Source organism: Plecotus auritus, assembly GCF_963455305.1.
Source record: "Plecotus auritus genome assembly, chromosome: X".
NCBI lineage: Eukaryota > Metazoa > Chordata > Mammalia > Chiroptera > Vespertilionidae > Plecotus > Plecotus auritus.
Genome location: NC_137784.1, coordinates 103,730,136 through 103,757,198, shown reverse-complemented (window position 1 = coordinate 103,757,198; position 27,063 = coordinate 103,730,136). Strand labels below are relative to the sequence as shown.

At 38.2% G+C, this 27,063-nt stretch overlaps 1 protein-coding gene across 1 annotated transcript in view; it reads left to right on the top strand.

Moving 5' to 3' along the window:
• Positions 1-27,063, top strand: part of TENM1 (teneurin transmembrane protein 1) — a 1,003,294-nt gene that overhangs the window by 652,312 nt on the left and 323,919 nt on the right. The window contains exon 9 of the mRNA XM_080653537.1: positions 14,858-15,010. Within this exon, the coding sequence (XP_080509663.1) occupies positions 14,858-15,010 (153 nt within the window). The remainder of the gene's footprint in view (positions 1-14,857; positions 15,011-27,063) is intronic.

Below are 27,063 nucleotides of genomic sequence, written 5' to 3'. Positions count from 1 at the left end.
TACATGAATGCATTATCATTGTAAACGATTCTAATAATACTATGAAAATGTTGAAGTTCCCCCAGATTCCCACTCTAAAGACCAATAGTTTGGTATTAATCCTTCCAGTTGTCTTTCTAAGCATTTATATATATATATACTAGGGACCCAGTGCATGAATTCATGCACCTTGAAAGGAACTGTGGGCCTCAAGGCTGCGGTGGGTGCAGGGGCAGGTCTCGGCCCATCCTCTGTGCCCCTGCCTGGTCCCTCCCACTGTGGCCCCTGGTTCCCTCTCTGCTGCCAGCCCTTCTCCTGCCCCCACTGCTCCCATGAGCTGACAGCACTGGCCCTGGTCGCACCCGCTCACAGCGCAGAGCAATTGGGGCCAGCACCAGCAGTGGGTGCGAGCGGGGCTGGCACCGTCAGCAGGCGTGAGTGGCGGCTGCTGCCCCAATCGCCCCTCAGGAGCAGGGGGAGGTGGAGAAGCCCTCAGGGGCAATCAGGGCTGGCAGCCATTGTTTGCACCCGCTGATGGCACCAAGTGATCAGGATTGATGCCAGGCGCCAGCAGCGGATGCGAGGGAGGCTGGTGCTGGCACCAGATGGGACCACAGCATGTGGGAGCAAAGAATTTTCAATAACTACCAGAGGCTTTCCCTGATGACAGCAACCAGTGTCCCGCCTTGGTCTGGCACCCCCCAATCACCTGCTCTAGCATCCCGTCGTGACCAATGCCAGCCATGTTCCGTGCATGTTCCCTGGTGGTCAGCACACATCATAGCAACCGGTTGTTCGGTTGTTCCGCTGTTTGGTCTATTTGCATATTAGGGTTTTATATATATAGATATACATATATGGAGACACATATTTTCTTTACTTAAATAGGATCATCAGATATGTATTGTTCTACAATGTTTTTCCTACAAATCTTAGAGCTCTTTCCATGTCAAAACATGTAGGTCATCCAGTGGTATGCTGATAAATGTTTAATAGCCAGCTCTTTGGGCAAAAAAAAAAAAAAAAAAAAAGCTTTGATTTGTAGCTTTTGCTGATTTCTGGAGTGTTAATATACCTGCAATAGGCAATTTCAACTATCATTGTAAAGTCACTGAAGGTGGAATTGGTAAAATGTGTACAACCAGCTGCAGCACAACACTGGTCCAGTCCTTATTCTCCCTTTTTGGCTTTTAATTTTGACATAAATTTAGATTTACAGAAAAGTTGAAAAGTTGCACAGAATTCCTGTACACCTGTCACTCAGCTCCTGCTAATGTTATCCTCTTGTATCACCACAGTACAATTATGAAAAGTAAGAAATAAATAATGGTCTGATGCTGTTAACTCAACTGAGAGTTTTTCTATTACCTTTTTTTCTGTTCCAGGATCCTATTTGGGATCCCACACTACATTTAGTTGTCATCTCTTTTGTTTTCTCCAAATGGACAGATTCTCAGTATCAGTCCTTTAGATTCTTACATAAGATTTCATAGTATCCCATAAATGGATATATTGGTGGGGGAGGGGTTTTGTTGTTGTTGTATCACTATAATAACAGTCATTATATTAACAAGGCTATAATGAATTTGCTTGTGCATAGCCCTTTATGCACACAATGTGATTGTTTCTTTAGTGAAGTTTCCTAAAAGAATACCTTGGTCAAGGAATAGTCCCAATTTAAATTTTCTAGATATCACAAATTGCTTTGCAAAGTCACTTGACTACTTTACAGTCCTATCAGCAGTGCATGAGCAGAGTACTACCTGACTGCCAGGTGCTGAGTTATATACCAGGGATAGAAAACTGAGGAAGACATGATCCTTGCTCTTTGGGTGCTTAATAATGATGAGTCCCCAATATAAATAGATATCTTCAATATAACATGGCAGGTTCTATGATAGGGTGCTAAAAGAGAAACATCACATCTTTTTGTGAAATGTTCTGGATAGTCAAGATCAGCTCTGTCCAGTAGAAAAACAATGTAAACCACATATATCATTTAAAATTCTATAGTAGCCACATAGTAAAGTAAAAAGACACAGGTGAAATTACTTTAAATACACTTTATTTAATTGAACATATATCCAAAATATCTAACTGAATATTTTACATTCTTTCTTTCATACTAAGTCTTCAACTCTGACTAGCCATATTTCAAGTGCTTGATAGACACATGTGGCAGGTGGCTACCATAATGGACAGTATAGACATAAGTCACTTAGCACATATTTTCTATATTTACTTCTGAAACATCTCTGTTCTCTCCCTTATAAGTGAATTTCTGCCTTTTAAGGGGGAATGGAATGTGGAAACATTATCAATTATGAATATTACTAGAGACCACCAGGAGAAACAAAGTCCAACATCCTATATAATAAAAGCCTAATATGCTGAGTGTGTGATTGTCTGGTTGTCCGTTCAACCAATCAAAGCATAATATGCTAATGATATGCTAAGGCCATGCAACTGCTCGCTATGACGTGCACTGACCACCAGGGGGCAGCACTCCAACTGGTAGGTTAGCTTGTTGCTGGGGTCCGGCCAATCAGGACTGAGCGGGATGGGCCAGACATGCCCTGGAACCCTCCTGCGGTCCCTCCCTGACTGGCCAACCTCCTGTGTCTCTCCCCAGCCCCAATAGTGCACCAGTGAGGTCCCTCGGCCTGGCCTGTGCCCTCTCACAATCTGGGACCCCTCAGGGGATGTCAGCGAGCAGGTTTTGGCCCAATCCCACAGGCCAGGCCGAGGGACCCCACTGGTGCACGAATTCATGCACTGCGCCTCTAGTCTTTATATAATGAGAGGAATGGAGAGGGAGAGAGAGAAACATCAATGATGAGAGAGGATCATTGATTGGCTGCCTCCTGCATGCCCCACACTGGGGATCAACCTGAGCATGTTCCCTGACTAGGAAATGAACCATAACCTCCTAATTCAGTGGTCGGCAAACTCATTAGTCAACAGAGCTGCAAACCGCGGCTCGCGAGCCGCATGTGGCTTGCGAGCCACAGTTTGCTGACCACTGTCCTAGTTCATAGGTTGATGCTCAACCACTGAGCCACACTGATCAGGCCAAAGTCCAGCACCTTAACACTGAGTACAAGGAAGTAACTGCTGAGAGACTTGGAGGTGCAGCCTATGGAAATGTGCAAGAGATTCGAGGTATTTGATTAAGTTTGGCAATTGGGGATAGCGAAATAATCCATGTTACTTTAACTTTGTAATGAATTTATAATTTCATAGCATAGCTCTTTGCACTTGGCTAAAACAAAAAGGATAATAATTATAAAATGTACAGAGCTTGGCACTCAGGTACCTTTTTTAAGGAGAGCTTTAGGGACTACCATTCTTAATCAGCTGAAAAGACATTACTCTTGGAATATCTAAATAGGCATGCACATTCTGTTCAACCATTGAATTTCAGAAGAGTACTCCCTGAGACATCTGAATAGTGTCCATCTCTACTCATTGAGGATGTATATTTTTTATACATCTTTAGGAAAAAAAAACTTTGACTTTAGGGGTCAGAACACTTATATTAAATCTACTATTACCAGCAATCCCTACTTTTAGGTTTATGATTTTAGTTTCATTACTTTCTATTCATTTGTAGTTTATTTGTGACCAGTTTCTGAAGTTAGTTAGAGCACAGAGATAACAGGATTACAAGTCCAATCCTTCTGTTTATGAGTTTTCTTTTTTTAAAATATATTTTTATTGATTTCAGAGAGGAAGGGAGAGAGAGAAACATCAATGATGAGAGAGAATCATTGATCAGCTGCCTCCTGAATGCCCCCAACTGGGGATCGAGAAGACAACCCCGGCATGTGTCCTTGACTGGAATAGAACCTGGGACCCTTCAGTCTGCAGGCCAATGCTCTATCCACTGAGCCAAACCAGCTAGGTCTATGAGTTTTCTTAACACTCTTCTTGGCTGAGCTACAGTCGCACTGGGCTCTTTGGTGTTCCTCACACATTCAATACAAGACTCAGTGTTTTGTGTAATTGCTGTTCCTTCCTCCAGGAAGGTTCCTCAACTAGATATTCATATAGGTTCGTGTCATTCAATTCTTGATTCAAATATTACCTCCTTCAAGAGGCCTTCTCTATCTTATTTTTTCTTCATAGCACTTGACATTATTTCATTTATTTGTTTATTTGTTTTCATTATATTATATTATATTATATTATGGAAACAGCTATATTATATTAATTATATCATGTTAACTGTCTGCCTACTGAACCCACCATCCTCTCATATGGGTCCTAAAAGGCTGGAGCTTTTTAAAAATTTTATTCACTGCTGTAAACTTAGAGAAAAATAGTGTCTGGTACAAAGTAGTCATTAAAAATGTTTGTTGAATCAATAGATGAATATAATTTAATACTGCCCTATTTGTTCATTACTGGTATTCCCTTAATTCTAGTCAGCTGTGTCATAATATTTATATTGTGGTTCGGGGGACTTGCCTAAACAGTGTCAGAGATCTTGATAGAAATCCACTAGGAGCAAAGGACTCTATCTTCTTCATTCTCTAGCCAAGGCTGATATGCAACCAGTGTATGTCCTTGTTAAACTATATTGGTTGTTTATATCAAATATCCATAGTGTCCAGCCAGTACCTTTGCTGTTCTGGCTATTAAATATTTTGATAGCCTTTCCTGTATTCTCAGCATTCCCAGTGTGCCCAGATATGCTTTGAAAAAATCCTTGTTTAATGAATCAATAAATACATCTTATAGTGGAATTACTACCATATCTTTCTAGTGGTGTGTGGGTATATCACATACATCAACATAATTTTATTTATTGGTCTTAATATGAACAAAATATTGTTTTTTCTAATAGAAGTGAAATACTAGTTATTTAGTTACCTCAGTTTACCCTGCATATAAGTGCAGTTTTTAAATTCCTTTCACTACTCAGTATTTTGAAGTTCAGTTTGGAGGAGAGAAAAGACCAGTAGTCTTGCCGAGGTAGCCATAGCCTGAAACAAGTAATGTAACTTTCATTATATAGTCATACAACTAGACACTAGAAATAGTTTGTTGTCTGGAGAAGACATAGTAAACTCAAAAAATTATAAAGCTTTACCACCCTCAAAGGATATTCTACTAAATGTGCCCATACCTCTTTATGTGTCTTGATTGGCTAAAAGCAGTTCATTTCATTTGATGGTGAAAATTAATCTTTACCTTATTATTTTGAAGTGATTATCAGCCATGCATTTTCTCTCTCATTTTTTAGCACCATCAGGAAACTGGCTTAACTTAAATAAAGTATATAAAATAGGCCCCTTGATCTTCAAAATGAGAACTACTGTGCCTTTTGTTCCTTACGGTTCATCTAATTCACAAAAGTAACTGAACCGAAGGAATCAAACACATTTTCAATATGGTGTTTAATATCCATCATATTCAAAGTATTTGTGGGGCAGAATAGACCATATTTTCTATAAAACTGATAAACAGCTTTAAATGGAGCAAGCATGTTCAACCAACCATACTTTGAGTCTTTTGGCAAGATAATCTCAGAGATGTCATTAACATAGCTTTATTAGCATGCTATATTGCACCTTACTTAGAACCACTATGACTTGAGTTTCAGTTGTTTCCAATAATTGCAACAGAAATTCATCAGGCAGCACTGACTTTAACCCAAAACAAGGATATAAACCAATAAAATGCTTAAATATTTAAAGGATAAATTAGAAGGTAGGTATTAAAAATATCTTTAGCTCCAACTAAAAGTGGGTGAATGATTTTTTTGTTTTATTTTTAATTTATATTTACTAGTATTGTTAAAAATATTACAGATGTCTGCTTTGGGTTTTTGTTCTTGTTTTTGTTGTTTTTTCACCATTGACCCCCTCCTCACTTCACCCACCTCTCCCAAACCTTTGCCACACTATTGACTATGTCCATGAGCTATGCATATATGCATAGAAGTTCCCTGATTAATCTCTCTCCCCCATAACCCTCACCCCCACCTTCCCTCTGAAATTCAGTCTCTTCATGGTTCTAAGTGTCTGGATCTATTTTGTTCATCGGTTTATTTTGTTCATTAGATTCCACATATGAGTGAGATAATGTGATACCGACTTACTTCGCTTAGCATAATACTCTCCAGGTACATCCATTCTGTTGCAAATGGTAAGAGTTCCTTCTTTTTTATAGCTGCGTAGTATTCCATTGTGTAAATGTACCACTGCTTTTTGATTCCCTCATCTTCTGATGGGAATTGGGGCTATTTCCAAATCTTAACTTTTGTAAATTGTGCTACTATGAACATAGGGGTGCATATAGTCTTTCTGATTGATGTTTCTGATTTCTTAGGATACATTCCTAGAAGTGGGATCACTGGGTCAAATAGCATTATCATTTTTAATTTTTTGAGGAAACCCCATACTGTTTGCCACAGTGACTGCAACAGTCTGCATTACCACTAGCAGTGTACTAGGGTTCCCTTTTCTCCACATTCTTGCCAACACTTGCCACTTATTGATCTGTTGATGATAGCCATTCTGACAAGTGTGATGTGATACCTCATTGTTTTTATTTGTATCTGTCAGATGCTTAGTGACTGAGCATTTTTTCATATGTCTCTTGGCCTTCCTTATGTCCACTTTGGAGAAGTGTCTATTTAGGTTCTTTGTCCGTTTTTTATTAGATTGTTTGTCTTCCTTTTGTTAAGTTGTATGAGTACCTTATATAGTTTGGAAATTAACTCCTTATCAGATGTATTGGCAAATATGTTCTCCCACACAGTGGACTCTCTTTTCATTTTATTGATGGTTCCTTCTGCTGTGCAGAAGCTTTTTATTTTGATGTAGTCCCATTTTTTTATTTTCTCCTTAGTTTCCTTTGCCCTAGGACAGTGGTCGGCAAACTCATTAGTCAACAGAGCCAAATGTCAACAATACAATGATTGAAATTTCTTTTGAGAGCCAAATTTTTTAAACTTAAACTTCTTCTAACGCCACTTCTTCAAAATAGACTCGCCCAGGCTGTGGTATTTTGTGGAAGAGCCACACTCAAGGGGCCAAAGAGCCGCATGTGGCTCGCGAGCCGCAGTTTGCAGACCACGGCCCTAGGAGATGTAGCTGTAACACATTGCTACGAGAGATGTCTGAGATTTAACTGCCTATGGTTTCTACTAAGATTTTTATGGTTTCCCAATTTATATTTAAGTCTTTTATCCATTTTGAGTTTATTTTTATATATGGTGTAAGTTGGTGGTCTAGTTTCATTTTTTTGCATGTACCTGTCCAGTTTTCCCAACACCATTTATTGAAGAGACTGTCTTCACTCCATTGTATGCTCTTGCCTCCTTTGTCAAATATTACTTGAGCATAATGGCTTGGGTTGATTTCTGGTGTCTCTGTTCTGTTCCACTGATCTCTATGTCTGTTCTTTTGCTAATACCAGGCTGTTTTGAGTACATTAGCTTTCTAGTATAACTTGATATCTGGTATTATGATTCCTCCATCTTTGTTCTTTCTCAAGATTGCAGTGACTATTTGGGGTCTTTTTTGGTTCCATATAAATTCTTGTAGTGTTTGTTCTAGATCTTTGAAGTATGCCGTTGGTATTTTAATAAGGATTACATTGAATGTATAGATTGTTTTGGGTAGTATGGACATTTTAATCATATTGATTCTACCAGTCCATGAACATGGTATTTTCTTCCACGTGTTTATATCTTCATCTATCTCTTTTTTCAATGTCTTGTAGTTTTCTGGGTACAGGTCTTTTGCCTCCTTGGTTAAGTTTATTAGTATCTTAATTTTTTATTGCATTGGAAAATGGGATTTTTTTTGTTTCTTTCTCTTTCTGAGAGTTCATTATTGGTGTCTAAAAATGCCATCAATTTCTGGGTGTGAATTTTGTATCCTGCTACATTTCCAAATTAATTTATTAAATCTAGTAGTCTTTTTTGGTGGAGTCTTTAGGGTTTCCTATGTACAATATCATGTCATCTGTGAATAATGAGATTTTTACTTCCTCCTTTCCAATTTGGATGCCTTTTAATTTCTTCTTCTTGTCTGATCACTGAGGCTAAGACTTCCAGTACTATATTGAATAATAATGGTGAGGACATCCCTGTTTTGTTCCTGTTCTTATGGGAAATGATTTTAGTTTTTGCCTATTGAGTATGATGTTGGCTGTAGGTTTGTCATATGTGGCCTTTATTATGTTGAAGTATGATCCCTCTATTTCCACTTTGCCATGAGTTTTTATCAAAAAAGGGTGTTGGATTTTGTCAAAAGCTTTTTCTGCATCAATTTATATGATCATGTGATCTTTTGCTTTCTAATTTGTGTATGTGATATATCACATTTATTGATCTGTGGATATTGTACCAGCCTTGCATCCCTGGAATAAATCTCACTTGGTCATGGTATATGATCATTTTAATGTATTTCAGGATTCAATTTGATAATATTTTATTGAGGATTTTAGCATCTATGTTCATCAGGGATATTGGCCTGTAATTCTCTTTCTCTGTAGTGTCTTTATCTGGTTTTGGAATTAGGATAATGCTAGCCTGGTAAAAAGAGCTTGGAAGTGTTCCTTCCTCTTGCATTATTTGGAATAGTTTGAGGAGGATCAGTGTTAGTTCTTCTTTGAATGTTTAGTAAAATTTCCCTGTGATGCCATCCAGACCAGGGCTTTTGTTTGCTGGTTTTTGTTTTTTTTTTATTACTGCTTCAATTTCATCAATAGTAATAGGCCTATTAATGTTTTCTGATTCTACATGATTGAGTTTTGGAAGATTGTAGAGTTAGATGGTTTATTACCAGTTTTACTTGTTTTCTGAAGTAGGCCTGTAGTGCTATGAACTTTCCTCTCAGGACTGCTTTCACTGTGTCCCATAGATTTTGGGTTGTTGTGTGTTCATTTTCATTTGTTTCTAGGAAGTTTTTTTTATTTCTTCATTGATCTCATTGGTAACCCATTCATTGTTTAATAACATGCTATTTAGCCTCCATGTGTTTGAATGCTTTGAGGTGTTTTTATTGCAGTTGATTTCTAATTTCATGCCATTGTGATCTGAGAAGATGCTTGATATGATTTCAATCTTCTTGAACTTGTAGAGACTTAGTTTGTGTCCTAAAATGTGGTCTATCTTTGAAACCGCCCCATGTGCACTTGAGAAGAATGTATATTCTGCAGCTTTGGGGTAAAATGTTCTGTAAATGTCAATTAAGTCTATCTGATATAGTGAGTCATTTAGGATTGCTGTTTCCTTGTAGATTCTTTGTCTAGATCTATCCAGTGATGTCAGTGGGATGTTGAAGTCTGTCACTATGATTGTATTGCTGTCCATCCCTCCTTTAAAATCCTCCAGAAGATTTTTTATGTATTTGGATGCTCCTGTTTTGGGTGCTTATATGTTTACCAGAGTTATATCCTCTTCTTGTATCGATCCCTTTAGTATTATGAAGTGGTCTTTATTGTCTTTTGTTATGGCTTTCATTTTGAAGTCTATTTTGTCAGATATCATCAGTATTGCTACCCCAGCTTTATTTTTTTTTCCATTTGCCTGAAAAAAATTTTTTTCATCTCTTCACTTTCATTTTGTGTGAGTCATTTGTTTTGAGGTGAGTTTATTATAGACAGCATACATATGGATCATGTTTTCTTATCCTTTTAGCTACTCTATTCCTTTTGATTGGAACATTTAAGCCATTTACACTTAAGGTTATTATTGATAGGTACTTATTTGTTGCCATTCTTACTTTTTATGCCTGTGTTCTTCTCTGTTCTTCTCTTTCTCTCTAGTTCTTCTTTTTAAACCAGTCTCTTTAGCACTTCTTGGAGTGCTGGTTTGGTGATACTAAATTATTTTAGCCTTTTTTTTTTTATCTGAGAAGCTCTTTATTTTATCTTTGATTTTGAATGATAGCCTTGCTGGATAGAATGGTCTTATGTGCAGTCACTTGGTTTTCATCACTTTGTATACTTCATGCCACTCCCTTTTGGCCCAAAGTGTTTCTATGGAGAAATCAGCTAACAGTCTAATGGGAGCTCCCTTGTAGATAAGTTTCTGTCTCTCTTTTGCAGCCTTTAAGATTCTTTTTTTTCTTTTTGTCTTTGATGTTTCCCATTTTAATAATTATGTGCCTAGGTGTGGGTATTTTGTGGTTCATCTTGGCTGGGACTCTCTTTATTTCCTGAACTTAAGTGACTTTTTCCCTCACCATAAATTTTCTGCCATTATTTCTCCAAGTAGGTTCTCTATTCCTTGCTTGGATTTTTCTCCTTCTGGTACCCCTGCAATGCAAATGTTGTTACATTTCATGTTGTTCCAAAGCTCTCTTAAACTTTCCTCCTACTTTAAAAATTTTTTTCCATTTGCTGCTCCAAATGGGTGTTGTTGTTTTTTTCTACTTTTTTCTTCTAATTAACTGATTTGGTCCCTATATTCTTCTAGACTACTCTTGAATCCTTCCAGAGTGTTCTTTACTGCAGCTATGTCATTCCTCCTTTCCAATTGATTCTTATTTATTCTTTCAACCTCTCTTTTCATATTGGTATAGCCTTCATTAAGTTCTTTAATATTCTTATTAATTTCCTTATAATTCTCATTAAGTTGCTTGTAGTTCTCACTTAATTTTTGAGCACCCTTATTACCATTACTCTGAATTCTTTATCTGACAAATTGCTTGCCTCCATTTCACTTAGTTCCTTTTCTGGTGATTCCTCCTTTTCTTTCATTTGAGGGTCATTTGTCTCCCCATTTTTTTCTATAACTTTGTATTTGTTTCTATGTATTAGATCAAACTGCTATGCCTCCCAGACTTTGTGTGCAGTGGTCTTATGTAGTTGTTGTTTTGTGAGACCCAGTGGTGCATTTTCTTAGATCTCCTGAGCTCGGGGCTCTAGGAAAGTCTCTTGCTTGAGTTATATGGGTTCTCCTGTTGTAGTTGGGTCTTGAATGTTATTGTCTCGTTCGTGGATGGAATCTCCTCACAGGCTGGCTGGCTATGTGGCTCACCACTGACCACGTCAAGCAAGCTGTTGTGAAGGTGCGATCTCTGGGTGTTTTCTGTCCTTCCTTAATATGTCTCCTCCTTGGCTAGACCTCAGTTGGTAATTCCAGGTGAATGTTCTCCAATTTAGTTGTATTTCCAGTCTGGCCTTGGGATGAGGTGCACAACAGGTCTGCCTATTTAGCTGCCATTTTCCCCTCCTTGGATGAATGATTTTTAAATAGTCTATCTGGCTGGCTTTCCTGTTCTCGGTTGCTAATTCATATACTATATATGAGTGCTAGATATAAAAATTAGCACCTTTCATTCTGCCTAAGCACATAAAGAAAAATATAAGATGTCTTATTAACGCATGCACTTATTTTCCTTTAGGTAAGATTTGGTTGATGTTGAAAATTGCAATGAGAAAACAAATAAAAAGATTCCCCCAACTTCTGTCCTAGGCACCATTTTATCCTAACATTATCTTCCTTCTTTTACCCTAGTAACTTCAATTGTTGCCTCTGTGCATATATGATTCTGCAGTCTTGCTCTAGCCTTAATATTTCTCCAGATATTCAGGCCTCCAAAATTGTGTTGACCATGACTATCTGAATAACCCATTGATCCCTGGAACTCAGAATCTCCAAAGATGAATTCATTGTATTCCTCCCATCACCCCATCCTGCCCCAAATCAACTAATTATCAGTCAGTAAGCACATGTCCAGTATTATTTATAGCTAGTTCTCAGCTATGTGTGGAATTCCCTAACTATATTAATGGTTCTACCATGGTTTCGGTTACGCAGGCCCCAAACCTTAACCATTTTGGATTTCTTTCTTTCCCTCACTTTTTTTCTATGCCTACCCCCCACACCTACACATAAGCATGAGCATGCAGGAACACGCACACACACAAACACAGATGCAGAGCTTGTTGCCAAATGTTGAGATAACATTCATATAATTTCTCATTAAGGAATCACCTTTGCATTTGCACTGCCATTGCTCTATTTGAGATACTCATTCCTCACCTTGATTATTGTAATGCCTTCCCAATTTATGTTGTTGTCAAATCTTTAGGCCTCATATTCATTCTTCTCCCCACTACTACAGGATTTATCTTTCTACAAAAGGTGCTCTGATGATATAATTTATTTGCCTAGAAACCATCAGTGCTCCCCATTGCTATCAAATTAATCTTCCTAAAGTAAACTGATTGTATCACTCATCTGTTCAGAAAATAGCAATGCCTGCTTGTTTCCTAGTAAATAGAATCCAAATATCTTGTGTGGCATTCAGTGTCCTCCACAATACAGCCCTAATCTATCCTTCCAGCCTTAACTTCCACTACCATCTACACATAGCCAAATTCAGACTCAACCCCAGCAACTTCCTTTACCTCAGAAACAGCTCATGCTTTACAAAGTCATTTTTTGTACAACCTGCCTTTTTGCCCCTCCATTGTTGTCTCCTGTCAAAACCCTACACATCCTTCAAGTTCTATCATTATATTATCTGTGATCAGCCCAGCCAATTTTAATCTGTTATTATTTTAATCTATTTCTTTTAAAAACAAAAATTTCTTTTTCCCCCTATGGCAAACATCACACATATTCATTGGGGGGGGACAAAACAGATAATACAGAAATCATAAAGAAGATAATAAAAACCCTCCATCAGCCAGCCCTTCATGGTGTTATGTTGGGATATATCTCCCCAGCCTTTTTTTCCAGACATTAACACATTCACACACACACACACACACACACACACACACACACACACACACATACTACAGATTGTACTATTCATACTATTTAGTAGCCTGATGGTTTTCATTTGATGCATTATAAACATTTACCATGGCATTACATAGTCTTCTGCAACATGATTTACTAGCCATGTAATCTTATATTATTTATAACATCACCAGTTATTTAATTAATCTCTTTTTATGAATATTTAGATTGATCCTAACTTGGTACTAGTTTTTAAATATTACAGTAAATAGCTTTGTAATTTGATACACATTCATAGTTAATTCATCAAAATTCTTGGAAAGAAGGGTAAGCCAAGTTTTTAAGATATTTTTTTAAATATATTTTTATTGATTTCAGAGAGGAAGTGAAAGGGAGAGGGACAGAAACATCAATGATGAGACAGAGGATCATGGATCAGCTGCCTCCTGCATGGTCCACACTGGGGATCAAGCCAGCAACCTGGGCATGTGTCCTGACCGGGAATCAAACTGTGACTTCCTGGTTCATAGGTCAATGCTCAACCACTGAGCCATACTAGCTGAGCTAAGATATATTTTTTGAATGGTGCCATATTGCCTTCCCAAAAGGCGATTTTTAAAAATACTACTATCAAGCCCTGGCTGTGTGCTCGGTGGTTAGAGTGTCAGCCCGCACATCAAAGGGTCATGAGTTCTATTCCCAGTCAAGGGCACACACATGGATTACAGGTTAGATCCCTGGCCCCAGTCAGGGTGTCAACTAATCAATGTGTTTCTCTCTCTCTTTTCTCTCTCTCTTCTCTTTTCTTCCCCCACTGCATCCCTCTTCTTTCTTTCCTTCCCTGCCTCCTTCCCTTCCACTCTTTTAAAAAAAAATTAGTAGAAAAATATCCTTGTGTGGGGATCAGCAAATATCCTATATAATAAAGAGGTAATATGTAAATTTACCATCACTCCAACGCACAAGATGGCCACCCCCGTGTGGTCAAAGATGGCTGCCCCCATGTGGACACAAGATGGCCGGCAGGGGAGGGAAGTTGTGGGTGATCAGGCCAGCAGCAGAGGGCAGTTGGGAGGGACCAGGCCTGCAATGGAGGGCAGTTGGGGGCAATCAGGCCTGCAGGGGAGGGCAGTTAGGGGTGACTGGGCTGGCCGAGGAGGGCAGTTGGGGGGGGACCCAGGCCTGCAGGGGAGGACAGTTGGCAGGGGACCAGCCCTGCAGGGGAAGGCAGTTGGGGGCAACCAGGCCTGCAGGGGAGGGCAGTTGAGGGGAACCAGGCCTGCAGGGGAGGGCAGTTGGGGGGGACCAGGTCTGCAGGGGAGGGCAGTTAGGGGGGACCAGGCCTGCAGGGGAGGGCAGTTAGAGGGGACCAGACTGGCAGGGGAGGGCAGTTAAGGGCAACCAGGATGGCAAGGGAGGGAAATTAGGGGTGATCAGGCCAGCAGGAGAGGGCAGTTGGGGGAGACCAGGCCTGCAGAGGAGGACAGTTAAGGGTGACCAGGCTGGCAAGGGAGGGCAGTTAGGGGTGACTGGGACAGCAGGGGAGGGCAGTTTGGGGTGACCAGGCCAGTAGGGGAGGGCAGTTAGGGGCAATTGGGCTGGCAGGGAAGCAGTTAGGCATCGATCAGGCTGGCAGGGGAGTGATTAGGGGGTAATCAGGCTGACAGGCAGAAGTGGTTAGGGTCAATCAGGCAGGCAAGCAGGCGTGTGGTTGGGAACCAGCAGTCCTGGATTGTGAGAGGGATGCCCAACTGCCTGTTTAGGCCCGATCCCACCGGGATCGGGCCTAAACGGGCAGTCAGACATCCCTTGAGGGATCCCAGATTGGAGAGAGTGCAAGCTAGGCTGAGGGACACACATACACACACACACACACACACACACACACACACACACACACACACCCCTCCATGCACGAACTGTGTGCACTGGGCCTCTAGTAATAATAATAAAAGAATACTATCCAACTTCCAATCCTTAAAATTTAACAACAGCTACTTAGAAAAGTAGCTATAGGTATGATGTAGGTATGTAATCCAAGTTGGTTGGTCTAACTATAAGAAAACTGATCATGACATTTTTAGGTTCAAAGGAACAAGTGGTTTAGAGACCTTCTCAGTGAGTCTGGAATAAGTTCATGTATGGCTTGTTTTCTTGCAGCAGTACATTTGTTCGGCCTGACTTGGCAGTTGCAACCAGTTGAAGGACAGCTCTATGAAAATGGAGTTAGCAAAGGGAACAGAGGGACCGAATCCATGGATACTACTTACTCTCCAATTGGAGGAAAAGTTTCCGATAAATCAGAGAAAAAAGGTACAGTGATCAAAGTGATGGGTTGATTATTGATTACTTTTCTTCTAATTTGGTAATTAGAACCAAATCTGGGATGGGTTAACTTCACATTAAAATTCTCGAACACTTGAAAGAGGTATTCTACGTGGACAGAATAAATACATGTAAATGCCTTCTGAAAGCAAATTTTCCTTTCTCTAGTGCCTTGAGTATAAACCAATTAAACTTTTCAAATATGTGGCAATTTTAAAAATAGATAAATATTTACTAGATGGAGATTTCAATACAATGGAAATTGCATTTCACATATAACTACCCTGAAGCAACATGGGATTTTGATTAAGTTCTCTGTGCCCAAGCCCAGCATTTATATATAACATTTTACAAAGGGTATATGGAAATTCTTCTGTTTATAATAAGAAAAAGGCTTTTATGCTTCATATAAGGGTGAATGTTTATGTCAAAGTGTGGGGCATGAATTTTTTTCTAGTTAGGGAACATGAATTCTTCCTGGTTGGAGAAAAGAAAAAAGCACTTTGAGTACTGAATTGTTAAATTTAAACAACATAAGCTTGAACTGCCTGACTTATATACAATAAATGCCACAGTACCAGCACTCCCAACATCTTATTCACATTAAATGAACTTAGTATCCTATATAATAAAGAGCTAATATGCAAATGGTCATCACACCCTCATGCCATCACACTGTAATGGCTCAGACACTCAACACTGGGGAGAGAGGAATAGGGACCAGCCAGGCACAAATGAGCTCACAAGAGAGGAATGGGGACCAGCCAGGCTGTGGCCCAAGAGAGGGACAAGCCACCTGCCCCACGGTCCCGGGCACTAGTGGCTGTGCCTGCACCTGCAGCCCAGGAGAGGGACAAGTCGTACACCCCACGGTCCCAGGCACCAGTGGCTGCGCCGGTGCCTGTGGCCCAGGAGAGGGACAAGCCACCCGCCCCATGGTCCTGGGTGCCAGTGGCTGGGGCTGCGGCCTGAGAGAGGGACAAGCAGCCCGCCCCGCAGTCCCAGGTGCCTGCGGCTGCAGCCCAGGTGAAGCCACCTGCCCACAGTCCCCTGTGGCTGCGACAACCCAGGTGAAGCTGGCCCAGGTCCTGGTGCTTGCAGCCGGCCAGAGGGAGGGAAGCCTGGGTCCCGGGTGTGGGGCAAGGCAGAAGCAGTTAGGGGTGTTCAGGCCAGCAGGGGATCAGTTAGGGGTGATCAGGCCAGTAGGGGAGCAGTTAGGGGCGATCAGGCAGGCAGGCAGAGGTGGTTAGGGGTGATCATGAAGGCAGGCAGAGGGGTTAGGGGCAATCAGGCAGACAGGCAGGCAAGCGGTTAGGAGCCAGCCATCCCGAATTGCGAGAGGCTGTCGGACATCCCCTGAGGTGTCCCAGTTTGGGTAGGGTGCAGGCCGGGCTGAGGGACCCACCCCCATGCATTAATTTCATGCACTGGGCCTCTAGTTAATATATAAGCATTGAAAATAGCTGTAAGTTTTTATTATAATTTCTCTTGAAATAGGATTCAGTACAGAGGGACTCTAGCCATGTTCAATTCAAAAAGTAGATATTGAAAACTAAATGTATAGCCAGCACTATCCTAAATATTTTTATGATATCATATACAGGGTGTCCCCCAAAAATGTATGCACACTTTAACAACTGATAGCTCTTACATTTTGAAAATGAAATGTATTTTAATAAATACTTCCTTTTATAATTATTCCAAGTCTGTATACATTTTGGAAGACAACCTCATATGAGTGAATGAATGATCCAAACCTACCCTCAAAAAGCTTACAATTTTATAGGGGTAAAAAAGTTTTATTTTGGTTCACTAGTTCCAAATAAGATATTTTGTAGTTGTTTGGGTTGCTACTCATTACTTGTGTTTTTTCATTTCTTTGGAGGGGGTGGGGGTCATTCATGGGTTTTGTTCTGTTTTATTTTTGTTTGCTTTTGAAAAAGGAACTTGTTTTGGTCTATGCCTCAGTTAAAATTAATGCTCAGGTTTAGGAAAATGTTATGGTTTGTTTTAGTTTTCAATTCATGATGCAGTTTGCTTTATTTAGAAATATTGTTTCTAGCCTGGACTGGCTTTTCCTAACAATTTTACTGTTGCTGCTGAGAGGGGCTGATGGGTAGTATAAGGGTCATAGATGGCAGAGGGAAGGGTCTCAATACACTTGGTCTTGGACTTTTTCTCCCTTCTCTCCTACTATTCAATTTCTTCTTATCTGCAAGTACAAGAGCCACCACTTGGTATCATTTCTTGCCATTCATACTGAAAATCATGAATTATCTGTTTGAGGAAAATTAAACATTCAAGACTTCAGAAGATCATCATATAGCTTTGAAAGGCTTCAGACAGGCCTCCCCAAGATGTGCCATTGGGCATGTGGATCATTTTGAGCTGAAGGCAATTGAGACCCTGTAGCCTCAAGAGAAACTTTTACCTCTCCCTTAGAGATTTAAAATTTGTTCTCCCTTAGAGAATTTAAATTTGGGGCCTAGCTCATAATACGAATTATCACCAGAAATAACTTTTCATGACATATTTATATGGCAGGGCAAACGTCTAATTTCTGAACATCTTCTCTTCTTGTCAACCTGCAAATTACCCTCTTCCCCTCTGAAGCTTCAGGGCATCTTACCTCTATCTCCCTTAGCTCAGTATATCATACACCTTGCTTTCCCTTCTGTCTCTGAACCTTTCATGTAGGTGGGGTTCCCATACATACCTAATTAATTAAATATCGTTATTTTCTCTTGTTAATCAGTCTCATGTAGACTTAATTATTAGACCAGCCTAAAGAACCTAGAAAGGTAGAGTAAAATTTCTTCTTCCCCCAACAGATGTCATTAGAGCATATTCATTTCTGTATTTTAACTCAAATCTCTATCATTCGTATCCACAAAGTAGTTTGATGATGAAGACTTAAATTTATGAAGCAATTATCACATGGCAAGAATTGTTCCAGACACTTAGCATGTATTATATCATGAAGCTAACTTTATGTTTCCCATTTTCCAAATGAGAAACAGAGGCACTGAGAAGTTAAGTAAGTTGCCAAAGGTCAGAGAACTAGAAAGTGGTGGTGTTATTTCCAGAGCCTTGCCTCTTAACTTCTACACTACATTGAAATCCACACACAAAACCTATATGAAAAGCACAAAGACACTTTACTCAATGAAAGCAAAGCCCTACAGTCTATTCATGATATATTTTCAAGAAATTCTATATACCTATATTTTTAATGTGGTGTGACAAGTTTCATAAAGAAAAGTATTTTTAAGTTTCTGCTCAATTATATCAACACATGGGCTAGCCAAACTGATTTCAATTTAATACTTTATTAAGACAAATCATTAAGAGTTAATGCCATATATACCAAGTTGTTATGTTAAACGTACCTTTCATGGAAGTCTGAGCAAAACCTTAACTATAACTAGACATTATACTTCTGCTATATTAGTTCTTCACTACATATTACTTACCAAGTAAAAACAGTGCTCCTCTTTCATATGCCATATGTATACTAAACCAAACCTTGTAAAAGATGTAATGTAAGGCTATTTTCAAATGGTCAGATGTCTCCTTTTATGATTTTCTAGCATCACACACCCAATAATACAGTTCTAGAAGCTTGTCTTAGTGCTGCTGTATGAATTAAAATATAAAACTGAAAACCAGATCATTCTTTTTACATCGTTTTCTTTATTCTCCTAGAGAATTTGGCATTGTAACACTGTAATTAAGAGTCTAGACTCTGGAGTCAGACAGATCTGACTTTGGATATTGACACTGCCATTTACTGGCTCTCCAATTCAGGCTGTTAATTCACACAACCTCCCTGAACCAGTATTCTCATCTGTAACATAAGAAGAAGAATAATAGTACCTGTCTCATATGGGGGTTGTGAGGAATAAGTGAGACAATGGAAGTAAAGCATATAGCACAGTGCCAGGCACATTGTTTTAGTTAGCAGTAATTATTATTAGGCCAAATGATTAGAAAATGACTTTGAGTTTATTGACATCCTATTAGGCAGACCCTACTTTCAAACTGGCATCAACTTTTCCATGAATGACAGCCTTCCTGGGATTTAGATGTTTCTTTAAAGTATGATCTCTACTTACTAATTTAATATATATTATTTTTTAATTTTCATCACCTTCATCATCAGAGTAGTAGAATGGAAAAGTAATCAAATTCTACTGTAATTGGTTCTCTATTAACTGTAGTTACATGTATATGCTTCTCATTAGGAAAATAAAGAATTTTCTCACCACTTAGTTTTCCAAATGAAAGAAAAAAATAATATTTTACTATAGACATTGAGTATGCTAAAATATTTTAATTTATTTGAATAATTTGAATTTAATTTCCAAAAGAAGATATAAATCACAACCACATTTTGAATCTACCAGAAAAATCAGTTGTCTATTATTTGATAAACATTTATAGAATTGAAAGAATTGTACTAAAACAGCCTGTACTACCTTAAAATTTTACAAACTTATCAAAACTAACTCTTTTTAACTGCTAAGCATTATGTAACAACTACTTTAAACAAAGAGAAAGATATGAACAAACAATAAAAGACATACCCTAGGCTTGAGTCATGTAGTGTCCATAAATTAAATTAAAAATAATTGCAATGTAATCTTTCAACAAGCATACAATGTTAAAATCTTAAAGATTAGCGAGTCCAACATTTTTATTTAAAGATGAAGAAACTGAGGTCCAGACAAGTCAAAAACAAACCGAGAGATCTGGAACTAGAACCCAGAACTCGTGGTTTCACCTCTTCTGTTTTTTTCATCTGTTCTTATAATAATATAATACAAACTAAATATAAATTGTGTTATGGACTGGGAAACTTTCCTTCTTAGTTCTTCTGTTTGTTCAAATAATTGAAATGACAGATTAACAAGAGAAAATCAAAATTTAATACATAGGCATGGAGAATTTATATAAGCATGAAAATTCTAAAGACAGGCAAAATGAGGTATATATGTCATTTAGAACTAAGGAGTGGTCAATAAGGCAATTCACAAGGAGATAAAAAGAGGTAATATTTAGTAAACAAATGTATAGTGGACTATCTTGAAACAATGGAACACAGAGAGGGCTTTGATCACTTCTAGGTTCCTCCCTCTCCATCTGTATCTGGTATTTCAGCAGGTTCCAGCAAAGGGGATTGGCTTGTGCTTGGTCTTGGCCCCCAGTAAACAAGGGAGTCATGTGCAATTCTTATGAGAATCCTGAGAGAATGGACAGAGCTTTTTCTAATAAGTAATATGGGGAAGTGTTTTTAATTAAGTTATTTTTGTTTGTTTTGTGTAGCCATTTCATAAAACAGAAAAAGCTGGAAGAATTTCAGGGGTGGGGAAAGGTTAAGGTGATTTCTTAATCAACACTCTTTTCCAGATGCATAGGGCTTACTGTAGGTAAGGTATAGATAGCATTGTATCTGAATGAGGAGCAAGCTTATTAAGTAGTTGAGGGTACTGCATTCCTGCAGGTTGGATTCCATAATAGAACACCAGGAACATGAAGAGTGGGTGGAGAGACAGAGAACTAAGAATACTAAAGACAGCCTTTACTTCCTTTACAATTTTTACAAAACGCTGGCCTTGGGGGAAACTGGAATTTCTTTTAAATTCATCCTACAGATCTATCTCCATGAAGTTGACAAAAAATGACATTTTCTAGTCAGTGTCTGCTGAATATATGACCATGTAAATAACATATTTTTGTAGCCTGTCACGAAAATGCTTTAGTGAAGACCAAGTAGTGACTATAGCTTCACTTCTTGGCTCTATCTTTTAATCTGAAAAATACAGGAGTTGGCTCTATAGGAGAGGAAAAATCGTTTTTCCTCTACCCATCTGGGTTCCTGGCTGAGACACCTCCCTTCCCCCTCACCCCTGTAATAAAAGCACTGAGAAAGAAAACAGAAGTTTAATAACATGCATACCTCTTGTATACATGGGAAATATGAAGGCTAACTGAGTAACTCTCCACCACCATCTTAAATACCATCTCCAGCTAAAGACAAAGGAAAATGTTGGAAGGGGGGAGCCAGTTATGGAAAATTATGAGGCAAAGCACTGTAAAGGTGGTAATGTTGTTATGTAGATTTTAAGTCAATTATTTCTCCATCTATAAGAGTTTCTAGAAATTTAGAATCATCTTGCACTTCCTGATATAGAGAGACACTACTTAAAAATGGAGATTTCCCTTATTAATGTAAATGTCTCCTGCAAAAGGGTAACTTCTGAGTTTTCTGAACTTCTCCTATGTAAGCTATCTCTTTTCAGCTCCCAATAATCCTTATACCACAGAGGCAAATTTGGGGGTGACAAATTCTGCTCCCCTTCAACATGCAATCCTTTTGAATGTGGTAGAGGGACAATGAAACACTTTTTGCAAATTACATCTTATCAGGAAATTATAACTATAGAATAGATAAGAGCCACATTTATCTTGATAACATGGGGGAAAACAGATTTCTGCCACACTTCTCCTTCCCTTCCCTTTTTATTTCCTTGTTTTCCATCCACTTCCCAGCTGCTAAGGCTTTGTCAAATGCTGGGTGAAGCTCAGTAGGACTAGCTCATTGCTAAGGTGTATACATTGTGAGTCAGTGAATTCAAAATCTGCCATTAAGGAAGTGCAATTAGCTATTCAAGTAAAAGTAGACGTATTTTTGCAAAAAGGTATACTCCTGGAAAATGGTTGAACTGTATATTTGTAGAATTTGTAAACCACACTTGCCATTTAAAGTACTTGTAGAGAATTCTGTTGTAATTCAAATAATTAATTCCCAGTTTCTGCCTTATAAATTTGGATTTTGACATGTATGTAACAATAACAATCTGCACTTAGAGAGCATTTACAATTTCAAAATACTTCAATGGCTTTTATCCACATAACAGTTTTATGCTGTAGCAGCTAATTGTTACCCTTGTTTTACAGTTGAAAAGGAAAACACAAGAAGGTTAAGTGACTTGCCTTGCATAATAGACTTTAACTACAGGCAGGGCTGAGATTAGAATCCAGTCACTCCTTACTGTTAGCTCAGCACACATCTCTGGACCTTTTCTTTAATTTTTTTTTTCTAAAGGCCAATTGTTTTAGAAAAAGCTGTCTTGATTAAGGATCTCAACACATATAGTCAAATACATATCCCTTCTCTAAGAGCACTTTGCAAATCTTATATTTGCAAAACCAAAGATCTAGGTTCAGCAAACACTCTCTTTCCTCCTTAATACAGAAAACACACACACACACACACACACACACACACGTGCGCTGCTTAATTTTTGGCTTTTTTAAAAAACCCACAACCTAATTACATAGGAGGCAATTTATGCAATGACAGTTGTGGACCTCGAATAAGAGGTTGAATTCTAAATTTACTTATAATCTTTAGTAGAAAAAAATTCCTTTATTTCATGATACTATACCATAAGTCAAGAACTGCACCAACCCCACCCAACTAATCATTGTGTGTTCAGATGGAACAATGTCCCTCAGTATAATCCTGTGGTTCTCCAATATTGGCTCATAGGACATGTGCATATTAAAATGCACTCAGCTACCTTTGAGTCAACCCATAGTTTCAGTATCTTTTACTTAAAGGATATTAAAGCCCAGGACATTGTGGTAGAATTTGGAATAATTCATATAAGCACAACAAACCACATTAATAAAATAGTAGTAGTGCACTAACAAAGACAACAGTGTTGAGAGTGTAACATTATTTTTAAACATTGATGGCAAATTACAGTAAATGCTTCCTATAATGCTATATAGATGTTTTCTAACACAAGGTTTCAGGGGGCCCAGCTAGCGTACCGCAGCTTGTTTTCAACTATATTAAATCACTTTATCAATATACTTCAGTTTTAACAAAAGCTTTTCTAAAGCATGCTGGAGACCTTACTTCTAAAACAGAGGGTTCACTATGCTAAAAGGCAAACTTATTTACAATATAAAAAATTCATGTTAAATGTTTCTAGTCATGTATGTTTAATGTTTCATTCTTGTTTTATTTTAATCTTCATTTTACTTTTTTTAAATTAATAAACACCTTTTCTGTGATGCCATAAGAAATGTGTCTGCCTTGTGGTCCCTCTAGCCCAATAGTCTGCATCTGACAGGAGAACAAAGGGGTGTGTTATAGAATGGCATATTTATCCTCCTGTACTTCAAAAGCTGGGAAATATGCCTGGCTGATGTTTCTCAGTGGTCGAGTGTCGACCTATGAACCAGGAGATCATGGTTTGATTCCAAGTCAGGGCACATGCCCAGTTGCAGGCTCAATCCCTGGTGTGGGGCATGCAGAAGGCAACTGATCCATGATTCTCTCTCATCATTGATGTTTCTATCTCTTTCTCTCCTTCTCCCTTCTTTTTTCTGAAATCAATGAAAAAACAGATATATTTTTTAAAGCCGGGGATCTTAACATAACATCCTTATAACATCTTACTTTTTTTAAGAACCAGGCCACTGTAGAAATTTATCAGCCATGTGTATGTCTAATTATGTTGAGTATATATTTATATCTCTCAGATTCTATTACTTTTGGGGGAATTTCAAACATTTACTAGTTTTTTCATGAAGTCAAAGGTAATTCTGGTATGTAAAATTTACTTTTGAGAATAAAATCCTAGAGTTCCTAGATTGAATGCCCAAGTCTGCGTTTTCCCTCTCTACAACTTTGTCAATCCCATAGATAATAATCACATATCCTTTCTTTGCCTTCACCTTTCTAATATTAAGAGCCTTTGGTTTTCCTTCTGTACTCTTCTTGTAACTCCTATATTCCCTTTGTCATTGTAGTTGCCTTTTTCTGTTTCTGTTATATATCTATTGAAGGCATCCTGACCAGAACCATACACAGATACCATCATCCCATTGCCAGTGGTTTAGAGAGAGAAAAGAAAAGTAAAAAATTTGAATCATAAAGAAGTGATTTTTACCACCTCACCTCAGACCCTTCATTAAAATAATATCAAGGGGGGGGGGGGAAAGGAAATCTTAATGTTCAGAAACATAGCAGGTCATCCTTTTTAATGCTATATTAGTCAAGGAGCTATTTTAACTGTATTGAGTACTTTGGAAGGTTAACAAATTAAGCAGAAGACATAGATTTTGCCCTTGAGAAAGTTCCCATTAAATAAGACAGCTGGAAGAAACATACTTGTGTACACACACACAATGCAAAATATCATGCAACTGTTGTACAGAAAGAGAAATAAGATAGGTGATTAAGAGGCTTAAAAGAAAGAAGATGAAAATATGACTGTTATTATAGAAGTAGTTTGAGCTGAGCCTTGAGAAAAAAGAAAAATTAATCCTAGTTGACCTTAAAGAGTGCATATTTAGGAGAATGAAATAATAGAATGGTAAGGGCGAAATGCAGATGGCAATAGCTTAAGTGGTAAATGGATAATGAAGCAATATAGGCAGCAGATGGAGACAGTTTGGCAAGGAAAAGGAGTTAAATGTATAACTAGATGAAGTGGCAGTTGGGTCCTTTTGTTCTTTTTTTTTTTAAGAAAAGAAGTTTGTGCTTGTTTGAAGACAATAAGAAAACAATAGAAAGGGAGACATTGAGGATGCTAGTAAGAAAGGACATGTGAAGGGACCAGAGTCCCTGGACAGGAAAGAAGAGGAGGGAGGAGGCTTAGAGATAAAATTGGACACCAAATTATATGGCACACTGAGTATGAAAGTGGCATTTTGATATTACAGAAATCAGAGGTAGGGGCTCAAAGAGAGGGCACAATAAATGTTTAATAAATGTTATTACCTATTTTGATTATTGTTACTCTTGTTTGTTTTTGTTAATCCTCACTCAAGGATATTTTTCCATTGATTTTTAGAGAGAGTGGAAGAGAGGATGAGAGACAGAGAAAAACATCAATGTGAGAGAGACACATCAATTGGCTGCCTCCCACATGCGCCCTGACCAGGGCCAGGGATCAAGCCTGCAACCTAGGTATATGCCCTTGATCAGAATCGAACCCAGGACCCTTCACTCCGCAGGCCTACCCTCTATCCACTGAGCCAAACCGATTAAGGCTACTCTTTTTATTATTATTACTGTCTGTAATGAGTTTTATTTGTAAGAAGTTTTAATTTTATATTATTAAAGATTTTCTGGGTTCTGAAAAAGTAGGAATCAAAGGCTGTAGTAATATGACAATCCGTGACAATTGGCTGCCTCTCTTTTCTGAACCCTGGCACAAGAAGATACTAGTATACAACCCTCTCATTACCCTCGACTCTAGGATAAGTGGGTCATAATATATTATCTTGATTAAATGTGTAGTAAGTTGATGTCAAGAGTTTAGACAGATGTGACTGCCCTGTCCTCTGGGGACCCATTCTAAGATACAAAAGGATGTGCTGGATACATTGATCTATTGATCAGTGACCAGCCTTCCTGCCACCATCCCAAATCCAGAATGATTTGATTATGATAACCTACATATGACAAATATCTAACATTATATAAAATATAGAAAATAGGCATTGCTGCTATGTACTACCAACTAAACATTCTAAAAGGACTAGCCAGGAGACATTCCAGCTTCTAGGTAATAAACAGGTGACCTTCTAAAAACACTTAGAAACACATTAACACTCTTGTGACATTTTATGAAAGTGTGTGTGTGTGTGTGTGTGGGCTATGCATGTCAACATATAACTTCTAACCATGTTTTTTGTAATATCTTTGTTGAGATGTAATTTTACATACTATGTAATTCACCAATTTAAAGTTTACAATTCATTGATTCTTAGTATATTCAGAGTTATGTAGCTATCACCATTATTTAATTGGTATTTTCATCATACCAAAAAGAAACCTCATAGTCTTTGGCAGTCATTCCATATCCTCACCTCTCCCAGCCCCTGGCAACCATCAGTCTCCTTTATGTTTTTATATATTTGTACATTTCATATTATGTGTAGCCATTTGTCTCTGGCTTCTTTCACTTTGCATAATGTTTTCAAGGTTTGTCCATGTTATAGTATGTATCAGTATTTCATTCTTTTTTATGACTGCATACTATTCCATTGTATGGGTATACCACCTTTTATTTATCTATTCACCAGTTGATAGATCTTTTGTGAATTTTCACTTTTTTGAGCTATTATCAATAATGCTACTATGAACATTTATGTAAAGGTTTTTGTTAGAACATCTGTTTTCAATTATTTTTTATATATACTAAGGTGTGAATGGCTAGGTCATATGGTAATTCTATGTTTAATTTTTTAAAAAACTGCCAAACTGTTTTCCAAAGAAGTTGCAACATTTTACATTCTCACTAGCAGTAAATGAGGGTGAGTGTTTCTCCACATCCTTGTCAACACCTCTTATTGTCTTTGGTTTTTATTTTAGCCTAGAGGGTGTGAAGTGGTATCTCACCGTGGATTTAATTTGCATGCCCTTGAAAACTAATGAAGTTAAGCTTCTTTTCCTGTGCTTGTTGGCCATTTGGATGTCTTCCTTGGAGAAATGTCTACTCAGATTCTTTGCCCATTTTTCAATCAGTTTGTGTATTGTTGTTTTTTATCTTTATTGTTGAGATTATTACAGATGTCCCCCCTTTTTCCCCCATAGCTCCTTTCCACTTGGTTCCCACTCCATCACAGGCCCTCACAACCCTATTGTCTGTGTCCATAGGTAATGCATACATGCATATAAGATCCTTGTCTAATCTCTTCCTGCACCCCCACATCCCGTTCCCTCTGAGAATCATCAGTTTGTTCTATTTCCATGCCCCTGATTCTATTCCATTCACCAGTTTATTCTGTTCATCAGATTTGTTAATTTGATTTTTAGATTCAATTGTTGAGAGATATGTATTTATTGCCAAATTGTTGTTCATATTTTTTATCTTTACCTTTTTCTTCTCCTTCCTCTTTTTAAAGAATACCCTTCAGCATTTCATCTAATACTGGTTTGATGGTGATGAACTCCTTTAGCTTTTTCTCATCTGTGAAGCTCTTGATCTGACCATCAATTCTAAATGATAGCT